The following is a 16,810-nucleotide window of genomic DNA, read 5'->3' as shown; positions in this document are numbered from 1 at the left end:
CACTATGTAATAGGCCTAGATCTTACTCATATTCTCTTCATCTTCTATATCCATGGTAAAATGCTTTTGAGGGGTTCTTGACTGGCGGAGACCACTTCTGTCTGAAAGACAGCAAGAAACAATGTTTAGTGTGTGATCCTAGCAAAATGAGGTATGGCCTCTTTGTGTGCTGATCAGCACCTCACTGCAATAAAAAAAAACCACAAAAATCACAAAAAGTATCGGGCTTGTAATTTGGGAAGGAATATTTTCAGTCTTTTTCATCTCCTTCAGCATACTCCAGGACACCTGACTTAGCTGCCTTATGTGGAGAGACAGTGGAAATGAGAAAGGGGTCACCAAAAAGGAAGCCTAGGACTAGTATCCAGGAACTTCATGGTCTACTCCAGGGAGCAAAGGGCCACTAAGGGTTCTGGACCAGCGACAAGGTGGTAATTCTACCCCATAAGAGCCTGCTGTCAACAGCTGTATCATGGCTGATCACAGACAACAAGCTCCAGCTGTTTGCCATCTAGCCTCGCTCTGCCCTAGTAGGTCTATGAATGGTGAAAAAGTGATGTCACATAATAAGACATCCTAAGTATTTTACCCACACTTCCACGCACCCAACAGCACATCACAGGAAAGCAAAATGTGTACAGTAGCTTAAATCTAATGCAATTTAATCTAACACGATTCCTTCACCACACACAACTGCTATTTCATTAGCAGGAGAAACCAAGAAAAGATCTAAAGAAAATTTTCAACAAATTCAATGTTTTCATCTTCCCAAATATTTCTGATAAATTGGAAATAAGAGAAAAAGATTTGCAAATTTTGAAACCAATATTCCTTTGTAAACAAATTTGTTTTACCAATATCAATAAAGTAAATTCCTTGCTTTTAGGAAAATGGTGATTAAATATACTAGGTAGGACATATTATCTCATACAGCACTTGCAGGATAGAGTTTCTACATAGAATCATTTGTTCAAGGTTTTCAAGGGGTTGAGAGATGGCTCAATGGTTACAGGCACTGAATGATATTCAGAGGGTCTAGGTTTGATTCCCTGTACCCACATGGAAGCTCCAAACTGACTGTAACTCCAGTCCCAGGGGATATGATACATATCCTCCGTGGTCTCCATGGCACTACATGCACATGGTACATAGACATACATACACAACAGGCAAAATATCCTCACATATAAAATAAATCTTAAAAAGAAAGTTTTCCAGGGAGCTATAAAGCATTATCACTTTATATTAATTCATTATTTTAAGATACAGTTTGAGTATCTATTATGCTTAAAGCAGCGCTGGGTACCATAAGAACCTAAAATGGATCAGATAGATTTTACAATTGAGGAATGCAAATGTTAGTACTGTCCAGATAGCTGATTATGCTGAGGAACATTTGCTGACAGGCATGGGTGTGAAAACAGTAGTTATCTGTTAGAGGTACATACTGAAGTATTTACAGATGAAATGATGATGCCTAGGACTTCAAAGTAGTTCAGTGTCGTTTGAAAAGAAGCAGAGAGAGAAATAGTCCTGGGCTGGTGACTCTGCAGGGGTGGACATGTGGGCCTACTATGCAATGGTGTGTATTTTATACAGCTCTGCATTGGATGACTCAGTGTCCTCACTACGTAAAGTGTTATGTGGCTGTGGAGGTCAGAGGGCAACTTTGTAGAGATGGTCCTCTCCTTCCACCTTTATGCGGATCCAGAAATGAACGCAGGCTTGTGCAGCAAGCACCTTTACCTACCGAGCCATCTCACCAGCCCAAACCACTGTGGAAAGTTTGAAGAGAAAGGGGGGGGTTTGGTGAAGTATCAAGTGAGGGAACACTGCAGGGGGGCAGGCACCTTTAGGAAGGAAGGGGTAAGCTCAGGAAACAGGGATATAGTTGTTCATTCAGACAGGTTTTGGCCAGAGGTTGGACTATACTACTGCAAAGAGAGAAAATAACAGGACAGGGAACAGACACCTCTGAGAAACCCAGACTATGTGGTAAAATGGAAACTGGACAGAAAGCTCTTGTTTGCTTAGAGGAGGCATAAGGCAGGCAGAGGGCACAGAGGCTTCTTTTTGCAACGATCAGTGGAACTGCAGAGATTTATAACTGTTCAAAGTACCAAGAATAAATGACTGTTGACTGCTTAGTCATGGGTGGAACATCTACATCACCCCCAACAGGATGGGGGGGTTCATGAGGGGGTCTCCCCCTCCCCTAAGGATTCACAGGCAGTTAACAGTTGGTGGTTGAGGGAGAGACATTTTCTTCAGTGGTATAGCCACTGGTAAGGAAATCATGTTCCTGTAAACAATCCTAATGAAACTCTTTGGGTCACCAACCACCAAAAAAAAAAAAAAAAAAAAAGTAGAAACAGCTAGTTGGGAAGAGGATGATCATCAATGGGAAAGGAAGGGGACAAGAAAAGAGAATAGGAATATGCTCAAAATACAGTGTGTACAAGATGCAGAAAATATACTTTACCTTTTCTTCCTGTTCTGTGATGTACAGTTGAGAGCCCTAGATTTTAGAATAAAAGAAGTAAGACAACCAGATCAGGTTATACATGCTGTGCCCTAGAAGCCAAGCAAGGTGTTACCTAGAAGCTCTGAAATTTCCTTAAGCCTCATTAACCTGACTTGGAGTGGAAGAAGTTGGAAATTGCCTAAACCAAAGGGCAGAGATCAAAACAAAGCAAACAAAATCAACCAATCAAACAAGAAAACAAAACCCTGATAAAAGTAGCTATCTCTGGTGAGAAGGAAAACTGAAAAACAACACTGTCTACTCAACCAAAGCTCATAAAAGAGCCCAGCCTGACCCCATCCATGTAGGGCTCTAAGAAGGAGCCTGGAGTTTCAGGCAGGGGTGTAATGAGACAAGCCCAAGAGGGGAGTCACAGTTCACTCCCACTAGGCTGAGACAACTCTGTTAGCTACTTGCCAGCAAAAGGCCACCTAACGCTGCCACTGGAACCCCTAGAAGGGGCAGCAAGAGGCCTTCTGTGCTGACTGGTTTTATGTCAACTTGACACAAGCTAGAGTTGTCAGAGAGGGGGGAGCCTCAATATAGAAATGCCTCCATAAGTTTGGGCTGTAAGCAAGTCTGTAGGGCATTTTCTTAAATAGTGATTGATGGGGGAGGGCCCAGCCCATTGTGGGTGGGTCTACCCCTGGACTGGTGGTCCTGGGTTCTATAAGAAAGCAAGCTGAGCAAGCCACGAGGAACAAGCCAGTAAGCAGCACCTCTCCATGGTTTCTGCATCAGTTCCTGCCTCCAAGTTCCTGCCCTGTTTGAGGTCCTCACCTCTCTGCTTTTGATGATGAACTGTTATATGGAACTGTGAGTGAAATAAATCCTTTCCTCCCGTGTTGATTTGGTCCTGGTGTTTTATCACAACAACCATAACCCTATTGTTACCAAGGCACTTTCTTAGGTGGGAAGCAGTGAGGCCCAGCAGGGTGCTGGACTTGCCCCCCACTTGTAGTAAGGCGCTGTCGCCTTCCTCTTACAGAGTTTGGAAGAGTCAGCTTAAGCAGAACCGGGCAAGATCCTGAGTCTCGTGACATCACATGAACAGGTAGGTTCCAATTAAAACACCATACAAAACACCTTTCACCCAGAGAATCAGGAGGACACTAATAGTGAGAATAGACAGTCCACAGATGCCAACACAGGGATGACAGCCATGCAGAGTGGTCAGGAAATGAAATTAACACAGACTTCACCCCTGGGAAAAGAGGAATCGAAGAAGGCATAACACTCTCAGCCCTTTGGGTAGAGGCACAGCCAGATAAGCTAGGGCAGAGTCAGCAAGAGACAGACAGCAGAGCACAAGACAGAACAGAGCTCAGAACAGACCTTCACAGATAAGCCTAGCAACCTGGACAAGGGTGCAAGAGCAGCCAGCAGAAGAACAGTCTTTAACACAAAGGGGTGCCAGGAGAGGTGGAGGCTAAACAGGACCTTGGCACAGCCCCACACTGAATCCAAACATGATCTCAAAATGGGTCAGGGACTTAAATGCAAAACACAGAACCACAAGACTTGTGGGAAAACCTTAAGAGAAACTGCTTGGAATCTAGGGCCAGGCAGAACTGTCAGACCTGACAGTACAAATGCAAGCCAGGAAAGGGAAAGTTGATACACTGAACTTTAGAAATAAACTGCTCTTATAGGCCCTGCGTAAGTACACACTAGGAGAAACAGACTGAAAACCACGTACCCAGCAAGGAGGGTAGATAAGACGGTCAACAGTAAAACAAATATCCAATAAGAAAGTGGGCAAAAGTCAGAAAGAAGCCATTTGCACAAAGGACACATGGGCGGGAATCAAGCACATGAAAACATGTCCACCATGCCTGGCCACGAGGACGATGTAGCTTAAGAGAACTAAGCACTGTTGCACAATGAAGAGAACGTCTCAGCTCAGGTGCTCCGCGGACTAGAGAAACTACACCTGTGCCTGCTGGCAAGTGCAGGGATGGAAAAGGACGAGGTGGCAGGGAGTGTAAAGGAACCAGGAGTGTAGTAACTAAACATGAAACTGCCACATGACCCACCTGGCAATTGCACTGTGGGCCTTCATCCCAGAGAAACAAAGGCCGTCATGCTCTAAGTACTGGTTCTCATACTGCACAGGGATCTACATTATCTCAGAGGACATTTTAATTCGAAGATAGGCAGAATGCACACAATTAGTCTTTACATAACTAACCAACAGTCGGTGCAGGTTGGAGCTGGCTTTACTCAGATGTCTGCTGCAGTACCGGGTCCTAAGGCACAGGAGAGCCCAGCCTGGTGAGGACCACCCGGCTGGCACAGTCTGCCTCATTGTCCTGCTCTCGCTGAAATTCTGTAAAGGACATGGAAAATGTCTCACAGTAGAAAATAATTGTGCTATGCCTGGTGGCAGGTGGGGGACCTGTGTGGTAAGAACAAGAGCTAGAAATCCCCGCAGAGCAGAAGCCAGCACCTACAAATGCCAACCCTTGCACCAAAGGTTATAAAACAAAGCAGAGTGAGATGCCAAAGTGCTTTACAGCATTTCATGTGGCTCTTTCTTACAGCCTGAAAAGAAGCTCTTGTGGTCTGAACCATGAACAAGAATTAAAACCCCATCAAAAATCCCAAAGGAAGAAAATTCCAGGAATGGACTTTATTTGATAGCAACATTCAAAATAATTGCTTCATTTTTCAAGATGCCTCCAAGGGCAGGAAGAGGTAAGCTAACACTGGGAGGCAGCAAGTGTGAAGACCTTTTGACTCCACATCAAAAGAGCAGAGACCTGCATTTAACTCATTAATGGGGCCCTGGCTACCAATCTGACTTTGCTTCTTTAGCAGCACTAGTCAAAGTGATTCTTATGGCAGTGCAGAAAAAGAGAAGTTTAGAATAACCACGCCACTCTGAACTAAAGCAGTAACCCGTGGGGAGCATTCCAGGTTGGACACAAGAGCCCCTGCATCTGAAGGGCCTCAGCTCACAGACCGAGTGATGGAATGAAAAGCCAAGCATTAAAACACAGAACATGCAGACACAATGCTTGGCAAAGATGATGCTTTAACCAGGAACACCTAAATGAGCTTCCCCTTGACACATGAGCCCTTCATCTGCACTGTCCTTTCTCACTTACCAAACAAGACTGTGATGAAATTGGCACTATTTTATTTTTAAATTAGGTGGGGGTAAATGGTTCTTGTTATGTATCTTTTTATAGACTCTTATGCTGTAAAACAAAAGCACAAAGACTTCTATTAACATCCCCATTAACCTCCGAGGCAGCCTTCATCTCCCCACGGTGATGAGGCTGCAGGCCTTCCTCCTTCTCTCCCTGTAACAGAGCTATTCTAGACTAAAAGAGAAAGAACATGACTACATGACTTGCTTATATCAAAGACATACCAGAACCTGACTCTTTTCTACTGAGCTGGTAAAAACGTTATCTAAGTATACTAAAACATTTATAGATGAAGATAACTGGCAAACAGGCGAGCTAGGGGACACTTCTGTTGGTAAAGAACACACTCTGCTGGGCAAGCATGAGGTCTCAAGTTTAGATCCCCAGCAATCACATAAAAAGCTGGGTGCAGCAGACAGTGTCCTAACTTCAGTGCCGGCAGAGTGGAGACAGGTAGATCCCTGGAGCTCCCCGGCAAGCTGGCGAAGTCAAACTGACGAGTTCCAGGTTCAGTGGGTGACCCTGTCCCAAAACAATACAGTGGAAAGTAATAGAGGAAGACACTCTCCATGGATCTTGCCTCTACATGCGTGTGCACATATACACATGTATGTACCACGTACAAAAGGTAAATGGCAAACATAAACTCACTAATAATTATTATGGATTTAATCAATTTCTATTTTCCCTCAAGAAAATACAGATTTTAAGAATACCTTTACATGTTCTTTATGACTATTATTGGTTTTATCTTAAATAGCTATGAAACAAACATTTAAAGCCAGAGTTCTGAAATATTTGTGTTTAGTCTTTACACAGGCAAGCAGTAAGCTCTAGGATAATTTTATAGCCACTGCAACAAAACAAAACAAAACATCTACATGATGAGTTGATTATTTAAAGTGGTTCCTGAAATAAAAAAACGTCTTATACCACCTAGAGGAAACTGAATTTCACCAAGTTAATCAAGTGTGTCAGAAAATGCAAAGCACTTCATGACTGGGATTTTGCTTTTGATACTACCTAGCAAAATAACACCGCTAAGGTTTCCAAAAATATTCAACTGATACTATTTTCAAGGAAGTACTTTCCTTTCTAGAAAACCACCCATGTATCCTGATGCTTGTTTAACTCCTGCCGAGTCTGTACATACTAAGGAGGAGAAGTCAGGTTGTGTCAGCAAATAAGAACTGGACATAGCATTTAAGCAAGTATGTTTTTACAGTATAATGCAAGTGGGGAAATTATACTTGGGATAGCCAGGCACAGCATTCACCACGCTAGGTAGAGTGTTAGTAAGAGTAGCCCACGGAGCAGGAAAGAAAGCCTAAGGGCAGCAACAGAGAGCTACCACCAAAGGCATCAGCTCAGGAGGACCCAGCGCAGGTTACAGACATCTGGTAAGGAGAGAGACAAACAGTGAAGATAATAGAAAACATAGGAAGAGAAGTAACAACACTGCAGGGTGTGGGTCTAGTTCCCTCTACTTCACTAAAAACAAAAGTATCATGCAATACTTACACACAGGGAGCCAGAGAGTCACTGGTGGGTCAGTCACATGCCAACTGCACTTACAGTGCTCAGTTACTAGTGGGTAAAGCCTGGCAGAGGCAAGTGCAAGGGAGGATGCTGAGAAAGGAGTGACCTGGCAAGAGCTGGGCTCTCCAAGGACCTTGAGTAAAGTGCTTACTTGGGTAGAAATTGTACCAACACAAATGCATATAGACCTGTGTTATCTTAGGGGTCCCACCTCTGACATGTAGCACATGCTTAAGGCAGAACATCTATAGCCCACCCAGGTGTTTTCCTTCTCGTGCCATATCTTGCACAACCAGTTTTCTCAAAGTTGAGCTTAGATTTTTTTTTCAGCCACCTGCCTCTGTCCTCACAGTAGTCCGGGTGGTCTCTTTGTAAACCAGAGGCACAGCCCCCAGGCGTACACATCCCTGCATGCCCCACCATGGCCCACTTGAGCTTTTCCTCCTGGGCTCTGTTAACTGTGCTCTTGTCCCAGGCTAGAGGCACTCAGCTAGACTTAATGCATTCATCTTGAGTCACAATTGCCATGAAGACTCTGAGCAACCCTGACCTATTTTGCTGTATCATTCCCTACTCACAATCAGTGCCAGGAATGTGCTGGCACCTTATGTTTTAGCTGGATACAAACCAGGTTCATTCCAGCAAGGATGAAAGCTGTTTTGATGAACACTCAATAAGTACCCTCTTTCTGCCCCAAGAAGTGGGAATACACCATTCTTCCTGCTTCCCTGACCATGCTTCCACCTGCCAGTCTCTAATCAACTACATCACCTGACATCCTGGATCTGTCTACCTGGTCTTTAAGCACCTCCCACCAATGGCTTCTGGCTCTTTTCACTGGGTTTTTCTGAAATACTAGGTTCCCTTAGAAGCCTAGATGTGATTTCTCCCAATCATGATCTGCAGCGCTCTCTTCCAGATTACTGCAGAGTTCCTGCCTCCTCTCTGAACAAGGCCCAGTCAAATACTTGCTCAGAGAGACTTCAATCATTAACCCATCCAGGTGCTACTCCCATTCCTGGCACAGTGGGTCTATCACTTGTAGACTGTTTCCCTCCTTCCACAGCTGAAGCCCATACGGATGAAGCAGCTTCATCTCCTTAACTCTCTTCCAGCACCCATCCATGCCTGTCAGCCCATAAGAAGCATAGCCCAGTGAAGATGGGCTGAGTGGGGGCTGAGCTCTGCCCTTCACAGCTCTGTCCACCTCCTTACAATAGCTGTGCTAGATATGGAGGTACATTTCTAGCCTGCACACACAGCCACAGTCATGATCCCCAACTCTTCACACTGTCATGTGACTGCTCCAGTTATTTCCTCAAAGTAACCCATAGAGTGCCAGGAGGGCCAAGGAACTCCTGGGATGCTAGCTGAATATTGGATGGTGCTTGCTGTTTCTAGTATTGGCTAGTCATTAAAACGGCCACACACCATTTTTTACCAAAAGAGAAAAACATGCACTTCCACCGATTATTTCTATTTTGAAATTTTTGCTGAAATGTGCCAACTGGACAGCAATTTGTTCACTTGTGGACTAGCCACTGTGGCGAAGTAAACACACATCTACTGTGTTGAGATACACATAACTGGGGCTGTGTGGCTGAGCACCGGCTGAGTTTACCAAGACTGTCAGGAAGCAGCAGAGTCAATGGCCCCATACAGACAGGGCAAGTATGGGTAACCATGGTGAGGACTAGAGTCCCCATGTTCCACCAGTTCCTCTTTATTCAGCAAATCATCTATACGCATGACTTCCCTCCCCAGGAAGTGCCACACAGGCTCCTTGTCAAGATGGAACTGGAGGTACTGATGGCCTCAAAAGCCCAGAGCCAGCATCTCCTCTGGGTGACCCAGATCTTCCCAGATAGCTGGGCTCCTCTGTAGCACCTGCCCTGACAAGAGCCTATAAACCCCACGAAGTGCTCAGAGCTTTTGGCCTCTGGTTCTGCAGGACATAGCAAAGTATTTCCCAAGGTATACAAAGGTGGGGATCTAATCAGAGTGCCCCCATTCCTGATCACATCTATGCTCACAGAACCAAGGTGCCTTAGAGGACCACATCAGCCACATCTGCTTCCTTTGCACTGAGTCTATACTTGACAATGTATGGCTGCAAACTGAGGTCCTTGATCTGGAAGGGTTTATAAGGTGAAAGGATCAATGGGAAAGGCAGTTGCTTGACACAGTCAAGATTAAGCAGTGTGTTCCACTTTTACTTTTACTCTCCTTTGCTGAGGGACATAAATTCTCTGCTCAGGTCCCTCTCCACCAGATACCACTAACAGCCTGAGTTATACAGGATGGCAGTTGGTGGTGATGCTGGAGAACAGTTGGGTTGAGTCTTGCTAAGGCCCGCGGGCCCTCTGACCTAGCTTGAGCAGTGACATACCTTCCTCAAAGGGGCAGTGAAGGCCACACTGAGTGGGTCCTTGTCATTTAGCAGTGCTATGGCCTGTATACAGTGCGTGTTCCTGTCAATTCTAAACAAATTCCAGCAAGAAGCCAGGCCAATACAGAGCGTACCATCATGGTTCTTCATGTCCTTGGTCTGTGACTGTTCTTGGTGAGTCAGGAGACTGACAGTGATAGAATCCTGGACGGTGCTAACCATGGTTAGCAGACACAGCCTGGCTATGCCTGCCATATGACCTGAAGATCCCTAAAGTCTGGCTGTTTAATCTCAGGAAAATTAAAATAATCCATAAATAAATACATTCAAGTCACAGTTCAACTTGTTTTTGGCTATCTTCCAGACACATATGTAACATGGAGCTTCTATTTAAGAACATAATGACCAAAATGGGGTAATAAGCCAGAGTTCCATCTATGAATTAATTGAGGAAACCAAATCCAGACCATTAACTCTAGGAAGAACATTTACTATAACCAAATGATGAAATAGAGTATAAAATACTTAATATGTAGTTTAAGACCCCATAATAAGTTAAAGCTGTCTCCAGAAAAATCTTAGCAAGTATGAATATTGGATATATAAAATCTAGAATATTCTGCTTATATTTAATTAGTTTTCCTTCCCACTGGCACAACTAAATGGAGCAAAGCCACTGAAAATGTTTCTAAAACTGTATTTTCAATATTAACGTTTACACTGGGAACTGGCATTGCTGAGATTTATCTTGGATCCAATTTCTCTAACATTCCAAGTGTGATTCAGGACTTCAGCTGCTCAACTGGAATGTGCTGCTGCCATGGAATGCGTCCTCTCTGAGAGGACCTCTTGCCCGGGCATCAAGGTCCTCATTTGTGCCATCAGCATAAATGCAATGAGACATACTCCATATTTACCACAGCACATGCTAGAAAACCTGAGCTATCTACCCACAAGTGGTGCTGTTTGAAGGGGGTCAGTGGCGACTTTCTACACTTGAGGCCCTCTCATAGCTGATATCACAGATTACGTGTCTTCTACTGTCACTAGAGCCTAGGGAATGTCCTTCCCACCTGTACAAACAGCGTAGCAGCTACAAATCACAGAAACCACCTCCCTAGTCACACAACAAGTTCATATGGTCCATTCCAGAGCAAACCCCATGCCTGAGAGTCAGGACCAGCACTCATACTATTGAAGTCCTGTTTCTACATCTGTGCTGTGAATGTCCAAACCTCTGACGCCAGCATGCAGAAGTTCCCAATGAGTACTTGTTAGACAGGTGGGTAGATGTGCAGATGGGTCAGTGCCACTCCATCCTACATCCCAACACTTGCCTTGTTCTTTCTTCATCTCTCAAAGAACCCTGTGCACAGACTAGAGCTGAGACTAACTTCATGACAGAAGCTTCGGATCACCATGACCAGCTGTCCTCTTCACACCGAGCAGGGAAGATTGCTCTGAGTCTCAGGGTTATTTTCCAACAGGACTCAGAGTTCATGTCTCTACTGAGCTAGAGCCTCATTTCCACAACATGCAAAACCCCAACTTTCCACCCCAGAAACAAAGCAGAGGAGGGTAGCCTATGATCAAAGCACCTGACAACATTCTTCATACATGTGCAGAAGAAGTGGGAACAGACTAAAGATGCTCTCACATTTGGGACAAACAAAGGATTCAATGGGAAAGCAGAAGGACTGGGCACAGACATGGGACCTTACTCATACAATATGGTGGTGATGGTGGTGGTGGTGGTGGTGGTGGTGGTGGTGGTGGTGGTGGTGGTGGTGGTGGTGGTGGTGGTGGTGGTAAACACAGCTAAGGAGCACTTCTGAATTTCAGCTCACCCCACCAGTCACCTTACATGGTAGCTGGGGACTGACCCCTGAATAGGCTCTAATGTGCCTCACAGTCTGACTACGCCAAAGACTCCTCTCAGGCCTTAGCCAGCATCATTTGCCTGGTCAACACCAAGACTAAACAGCTTTCCTTCCCACAGGACTTTCTGCTGTGTTGGTGGACCCTCCAAAGCTGCACACAAGCTAACCAATGTTTGTCCTGTGGGGGTGGGGGCAGGCACAGCAGCCACTTGGGAAATGCAGGAGAGAGGGAAAAGTCACTGAAATTGTATTGTTGTCACAGTTCAACAAGCAGCTTACCACTACAGTTTCAACACAGAACTAAATTTTAAAAGGTATGCATTATCCCAGTCTTAGAAAAAGCAGAATACTTTACACATGCTCTGAAAGGTATTTCAAAAGCTCACACTTTCCATCTTAAATAACTTTGGTGTAATTGGATATATCATCTTAACAGCCTCCATTGTTTTAGAGGGGTTTCTGCTAGTTTCAAAGACATATTATAAACCACCAAGAGTAAGTGCCACCAGACACAGTCACGCTGTTCAGTAACTGACAATGAGCTTATTTAGAAGCATGGCCAAGAGCAAAGTCCCATACTGTACAGGCCTCGCTGCTACCATGTGATACTCTGCTCTTTAAGATGCTAGCCTGAAGAAGGCAGCCTCACAGCAGAGCTTTTCCTGCAGCGGACACAGCTCCAGAAGACTTAAGGAGGGTGCCCTGAGCTGGGACTGCAGTGAGTCCAAAGAATGAGGTCAGAATAAGGCTTGGATGTCCCAACATTCTCCCAGCTAGGTGGCTTGTGCTGAGGGTCTGCAGAACAAGTGGCATTTCTAAACTGGGCTATTGGATCAATGCCTCCACAGTTTTGCTTTCGTGTTTCTGACTGGCACTATGACTTCCAATCTTTTAAAACTTAACTGAAGATACAAAGACTAGCAGGATTGGACTCTTCCAAGATGAGAGTGAGTGGGTAATTAAATGGGCTTTTTTGAGCCTCTCTTGGTTCTATACACATAATAGTAAAAACATCACGTGCCCTCAAGGGCACAGGTACAGCGCCTACAAGCATGTAGGGACCATGATGTGTTCCTACCCCCAACATTCTATTAAGTATGCCAGTCTTCACTACACTGGGCAAACTACAAAGACTGCTGGCTCTGAAATTAATTTCATCTTCATCCTTTAAAAACTAGAGCTCATTTGATTTCCTGAGGAATTACCACCATGCCCTAGTCCTGTGGGGTGGTAGCACTGAGGCAGTGTCTAGGAAAGCAGAGGCAGGGGCAGTGAGCCTCGTAGCACAGCCAGCTGTTTCAGGCTAGAAGCATTGTTTCACTGGGACATTTCCTAATATTTCCAATTACACGAAAGACAGTAACTGTTGATAGCTTTTGTGGAAGGTTTTCCCTCCAAAAGCCAATGGATTGTAATTTTTACAGTAATAGACAACTTTTGAATCTTTAAAAAAAAACACTATGGATTTTAATTTCTTAAAACACTGAGTGGAATTAGGTATGGAAATAAGCCAGGTGCTGATTGTGGGGGATTTATCCTCTGCTTCTGCAGAAGGAAAATATTTCCACAGTGACAGCTACAGTCTTGTCCTCCCGGTAAAATAAGCAAATTTAGGGCAAAAAAGGCACTAATGAAGAGCGGCAGCAAAAGGCAGTCATTATGAATCATCTCTAGAGAAAAGTCTTGTAATGCTAAAGCTTCAAACTTCCACAGCTTCACAAACATCTTTCCAAAAGCACCCTACAGACAGAAGCTAAAAGGACCTCTGCTCACACTTACAAACACATTTTCAAAGCTTCCTTTGTCAGCATGCCCTACCAAATTCCATAAAGTATCAGCCAAAGAGAGGCATTAAAATCAACAGTGAAGCCGAGACGCAGCGGCAGCAGCAAGGTTGAGCCACAAGGCAGCCCACCCCAGAAGACGCTCCTGTGTGGCATGCAAACTCCACCTATATGTCCGAGTAATTACCTTTCCTCTCAGAGCGCTTCTTGCGCCTCCTTTTATACCGACGCCCCACGATGCTGAAGAAGGCGCCTGTGGTCAAAGTCCCCAAGCCCGGCGATGCCATATGGACTGATGAGTGGCTGCCAGTCCCTGCTAGTCCCAAGCTCATTCTGCGTCCCTTGGTCACTCAGCAATAACACGGAGGATCATTTCAATGTGCAGAGCTGAGGCTGAGGCGACAGCCACCCCTGCCGGCAGGATACGAATGACTGACTGCTCCTCTGTCTCAGGCTAATTCACCAAGCCTCAGAATTCAGCAGAACTGGGCTGAATGGGACCCAAACGCACAATGATTTCCTCACACACCACCCAGAAAGTGACATGTGACAGTTAACCCCCCCAATTCCAGCACAAAGCACTGGGTAGAAAGGAGAGAAGTGCAGTAGCTACAGACCTTTCTGGGAAAACAGTCACTTCCTGTAACAAACATCAAAGTTCTGTTTCAACAAAAATTCCTACAATTATGAATAAAAGCACCAATAAAGGAGAGTCTGTGAAATAAAAGAGCAGGAGAAAAATGGGCTAAGGCAAAGCACAATGCAGACAAGGTGAACAGGGAGGTGAGAGAAGTCATGAACATGACAGTGAGTGGTGAGGCCGGCCCAAGAAAGTCCTCGGGACAAGACCACCTCAACACACAGTCTCCCAGGTGTCCCCTCTCCTCTTCGTTCATGTGTTTGGGACCAGTGCTGACTTGGTTCCTTCAAGAGTGTAGAGCATGAGCACTGATGATGGGTGCTGAAGGACTGGGTTAGACACTAGCCCCTTTGTGTTTCCCATGATGCTTAGCGGACTAACACACAGGGCCAGCCTAGCCTAGGACAGTACTCTAGTCAGCAAGAAATATGGGCAAATTTTGTATACTTTCAATTACATGTTTTATTTTTTTAATCCGATTCTACATGCTTCTTCTGTAAAGGGCCAGAAGTAAGATCTCATGGCTATATGTCTCTGCTGCACTTTTTTTTTGTTCTGTTTTTATCTTTTAAAACTTTCTTAAAATCTATAAGTAGGCTACGACCTAGCTGCCAACACTTCTTTAGGTTACTACTATCAAGAAAACATCCTATCTTGATCCTCTATTCATTCTAACATGAGTGAGCTTACCACAGAATACCCAGACACATGTGGTTACAACTCCATTCAGGCATCTCTATTATTTTGCCAACTTTCAGTCACAAAAATCCATCTTTCCACATGTTCTTTCCATTCTAAAGGCGTATTTGTCAGAGAACAGAAACACTGTATCAGTAGTACATTGAAGTGTTTTAAAAATCTAGGCAAGATATGATGGTCTCACTGTACTCTTATCTCAAATCTCCGCCCTGCTACATCAGGCACAGGCCAGGGATGAGTGCTACAGACAATAGGCCCAGGGAGGCAGCAGCTGTCTTGGAGATACCCCCAATGCTGGCAGATAAGAACAGCTCATAAACATGCATGGCGAAGTCTTAGCTTATGCATGATCCACACTTTCAACATAGCAGGCAGGAAGGCCTCAGAAGACACATATAAGATGAGGGGAGGCTGGAAGTATCTGCTAAGAAAGGCAAGAACCAAGAGCCCTTGGGAAGGGGAGGCTGAAACTGCGGTGTTCTGTGGTGGCACAACAGTGAGTTAGTATCATGGATGGCAAGCAGGGCCTGATTTGAAAGGGCTCTTCCAGCTGAAGCAACACTTTAGAACTTGTCCTGAGAGCCACACAGAATCCACATTTATATCCTACAGTGGAATGGCAGAGGGTAGGATGAAAAGAGACGGCTGGTGGCAGTCATAGCTGTAAAGCAGAGAAAAGGAATGCTGGAAGGCTGGCAGAGAAGAAGGGATGCAGGCTCTCAGGACAGGCTTGAGATGGGCAGCAGAGGAGAGGAGCCTGCTTTCAGGGGAAGCTCAGACACTGGAGGGTACAGAGCTCAGCTCCTGAGAGGGAGCTGTAGTAATCAGCTGATGCAGGCAGAAGCCGCACTGTTCCTACTCCCTGGCCTGCTGGGGATCAGACCAACAGGGGTTGCCACAGAGCTGATTCTCCTAAGCCTAGGTAGGTTGGCAGAGAGCCCCCTTATCACACTTTCCTTTCCTGATTAGGTCCTGTACAAACCACGTTAGCACATGTTTTAGTGTCAGTGACAGGGGAACCCAGTCTGGAACCCACTTACCTGGGCTCTGGCTTCAGCATAGCCTCTTCCCACCCATGAAACTCCCACCTCTCAGGACTCTTACCCATCATTCTAGGGCTACTGTATCCAGTATCTTTAGGGGATTGATCCAAGACACATGCCCCCATACCAGAATCTGTAGATGTTCAGGTCCCTGATCTAAGTGGCACGGTATCTGCATAACCTGTGCACTTGTCTTCCCACAGACTTTATGTCGCCTTACGAGTACTTTTCATACCCAGTACAACGCAAATATTATATGAATACTTGTCACACTCTATTGTTTAGAAATAGCAAGGAAAAGTCTATACATGGTCAGCCCAGATGCAATTTTCCCAAACATTTTTAATCCATGACTGGAGGTAGACACTCCATAGATATAAAGAGGGGTTATTAGTAGACAAGAGCAGTTAGAACCAAGCCTAATAAGTACAAGCAATTATTCAGCCTTAATGCCTTTTATACTGTGTTTACACTCCCTGGGGCTGTTGGAGCCTTGGACACTTGGAAACAGAAGACAATCTTCCTCTGGGTACAAACAGTACATCTAAGGAAAGACTGGGTATGTGGGAAGCACCTTTAAGGCTGTCCCATATATAGGAAACAAAGGAATCCTTTCAGAGATTAGGGACTAGTTTTGGTAGCAACACTGACAAGTCTCCAGTGTTAGTCCAAGAGGGCTGTGTGTCCAGCCTGCCACCTCACTAGGCCTCCTGCCAGTCAGTCGGCATGAGTGGGAGGGGCTGCCAGGAATAAGACAGCACAAATGCCTAGAGGCACCACAGAGGGCCCAGGTAGTCTCGCAGGCATGGACACCAACACCAGAGTGATCTAGAACTATCCCACAGCTCTAAGGAACGAGCCTGTGGGAATGATGCTATGAAGATTGCTGGCCACAGCTCAAACGTTTCTGAGCTGGGGTTGGGGGACTCCTCTTTTGCTGCTGCTGTGTTTTTTACTGTGCCTCCAGGATACTTGACCTTGGGAGCAGATGACCTGTTTTGGAAAACATCTGGTCACACGATCTCCAACTTAGGTGGCAGGCCTTATAGTTTCTTGTCTCAAGTCACTGGGACAAAAGTCCTAGCTGTGGCCACTTGCCTGTGCTTGAATATCCACTGGACATCTAAAGCCACAGTCAAGATCAGGTGTACAGCTCT

At 45.2% G+C, this 16,810-nt stretch overlaps 1 protein-coding gene across 10 annotated transcripts in view; it reads right to left on the bottom strand.

The window, feature by feature from the left end:
- Adarb1 (adenosine deaminase RNA specific B1) overlaps window positions 1–16,810 on the bottom strand; it is a 129,698-nt gene that overhangs the window by 43,422 nt on the left and 69,466 nt on the right. For 5 of the 10 annotated variants that reach the window (XM_052744583.1, XM_052744584.1, XM_052744580.1 and 2 more), the window contains one exon: window positions 27–101. In XM_052744583.1, the coding sequence (XP_052600543.1) occupies window positions 27–54 (28 nt within the window). In that variant the 5' untranslated portion in view covers window positions 55–101. Of the gene's footprint in view, window positions 1–26; window positions 102–2,482; window positions 2,519–13,458; window positions 13,478–16,810 lie in introns of those variants that run through there. The other 5 variants (XM_052744585.1, XM_052744581.1, XM_052744586.1 and 2 more) reach the window with 5 other exon arrangements.

The sequence above is a fragment of the Peromyscus californicus genome, unplaced genomic scaffold, assembly GCF_007827085.1.
Source record: "Peromyscus californicus insignis strain IS unplaced genomic scaffold, ASM782708v3 Scaffold_19__1_contigs__length_69161282, whole genome shotgun sequence".
NCBI classification, from domain to species: domain Eukaryota; kingdom Metazoa; phylum Chordata; class Mammalia; order Rodentia; family Cricetidae; genus Peromyscus; species Peromyscus californicus.
This window is presented reverse-complemented; position numbering and strand designations above follow the sequence as displayed.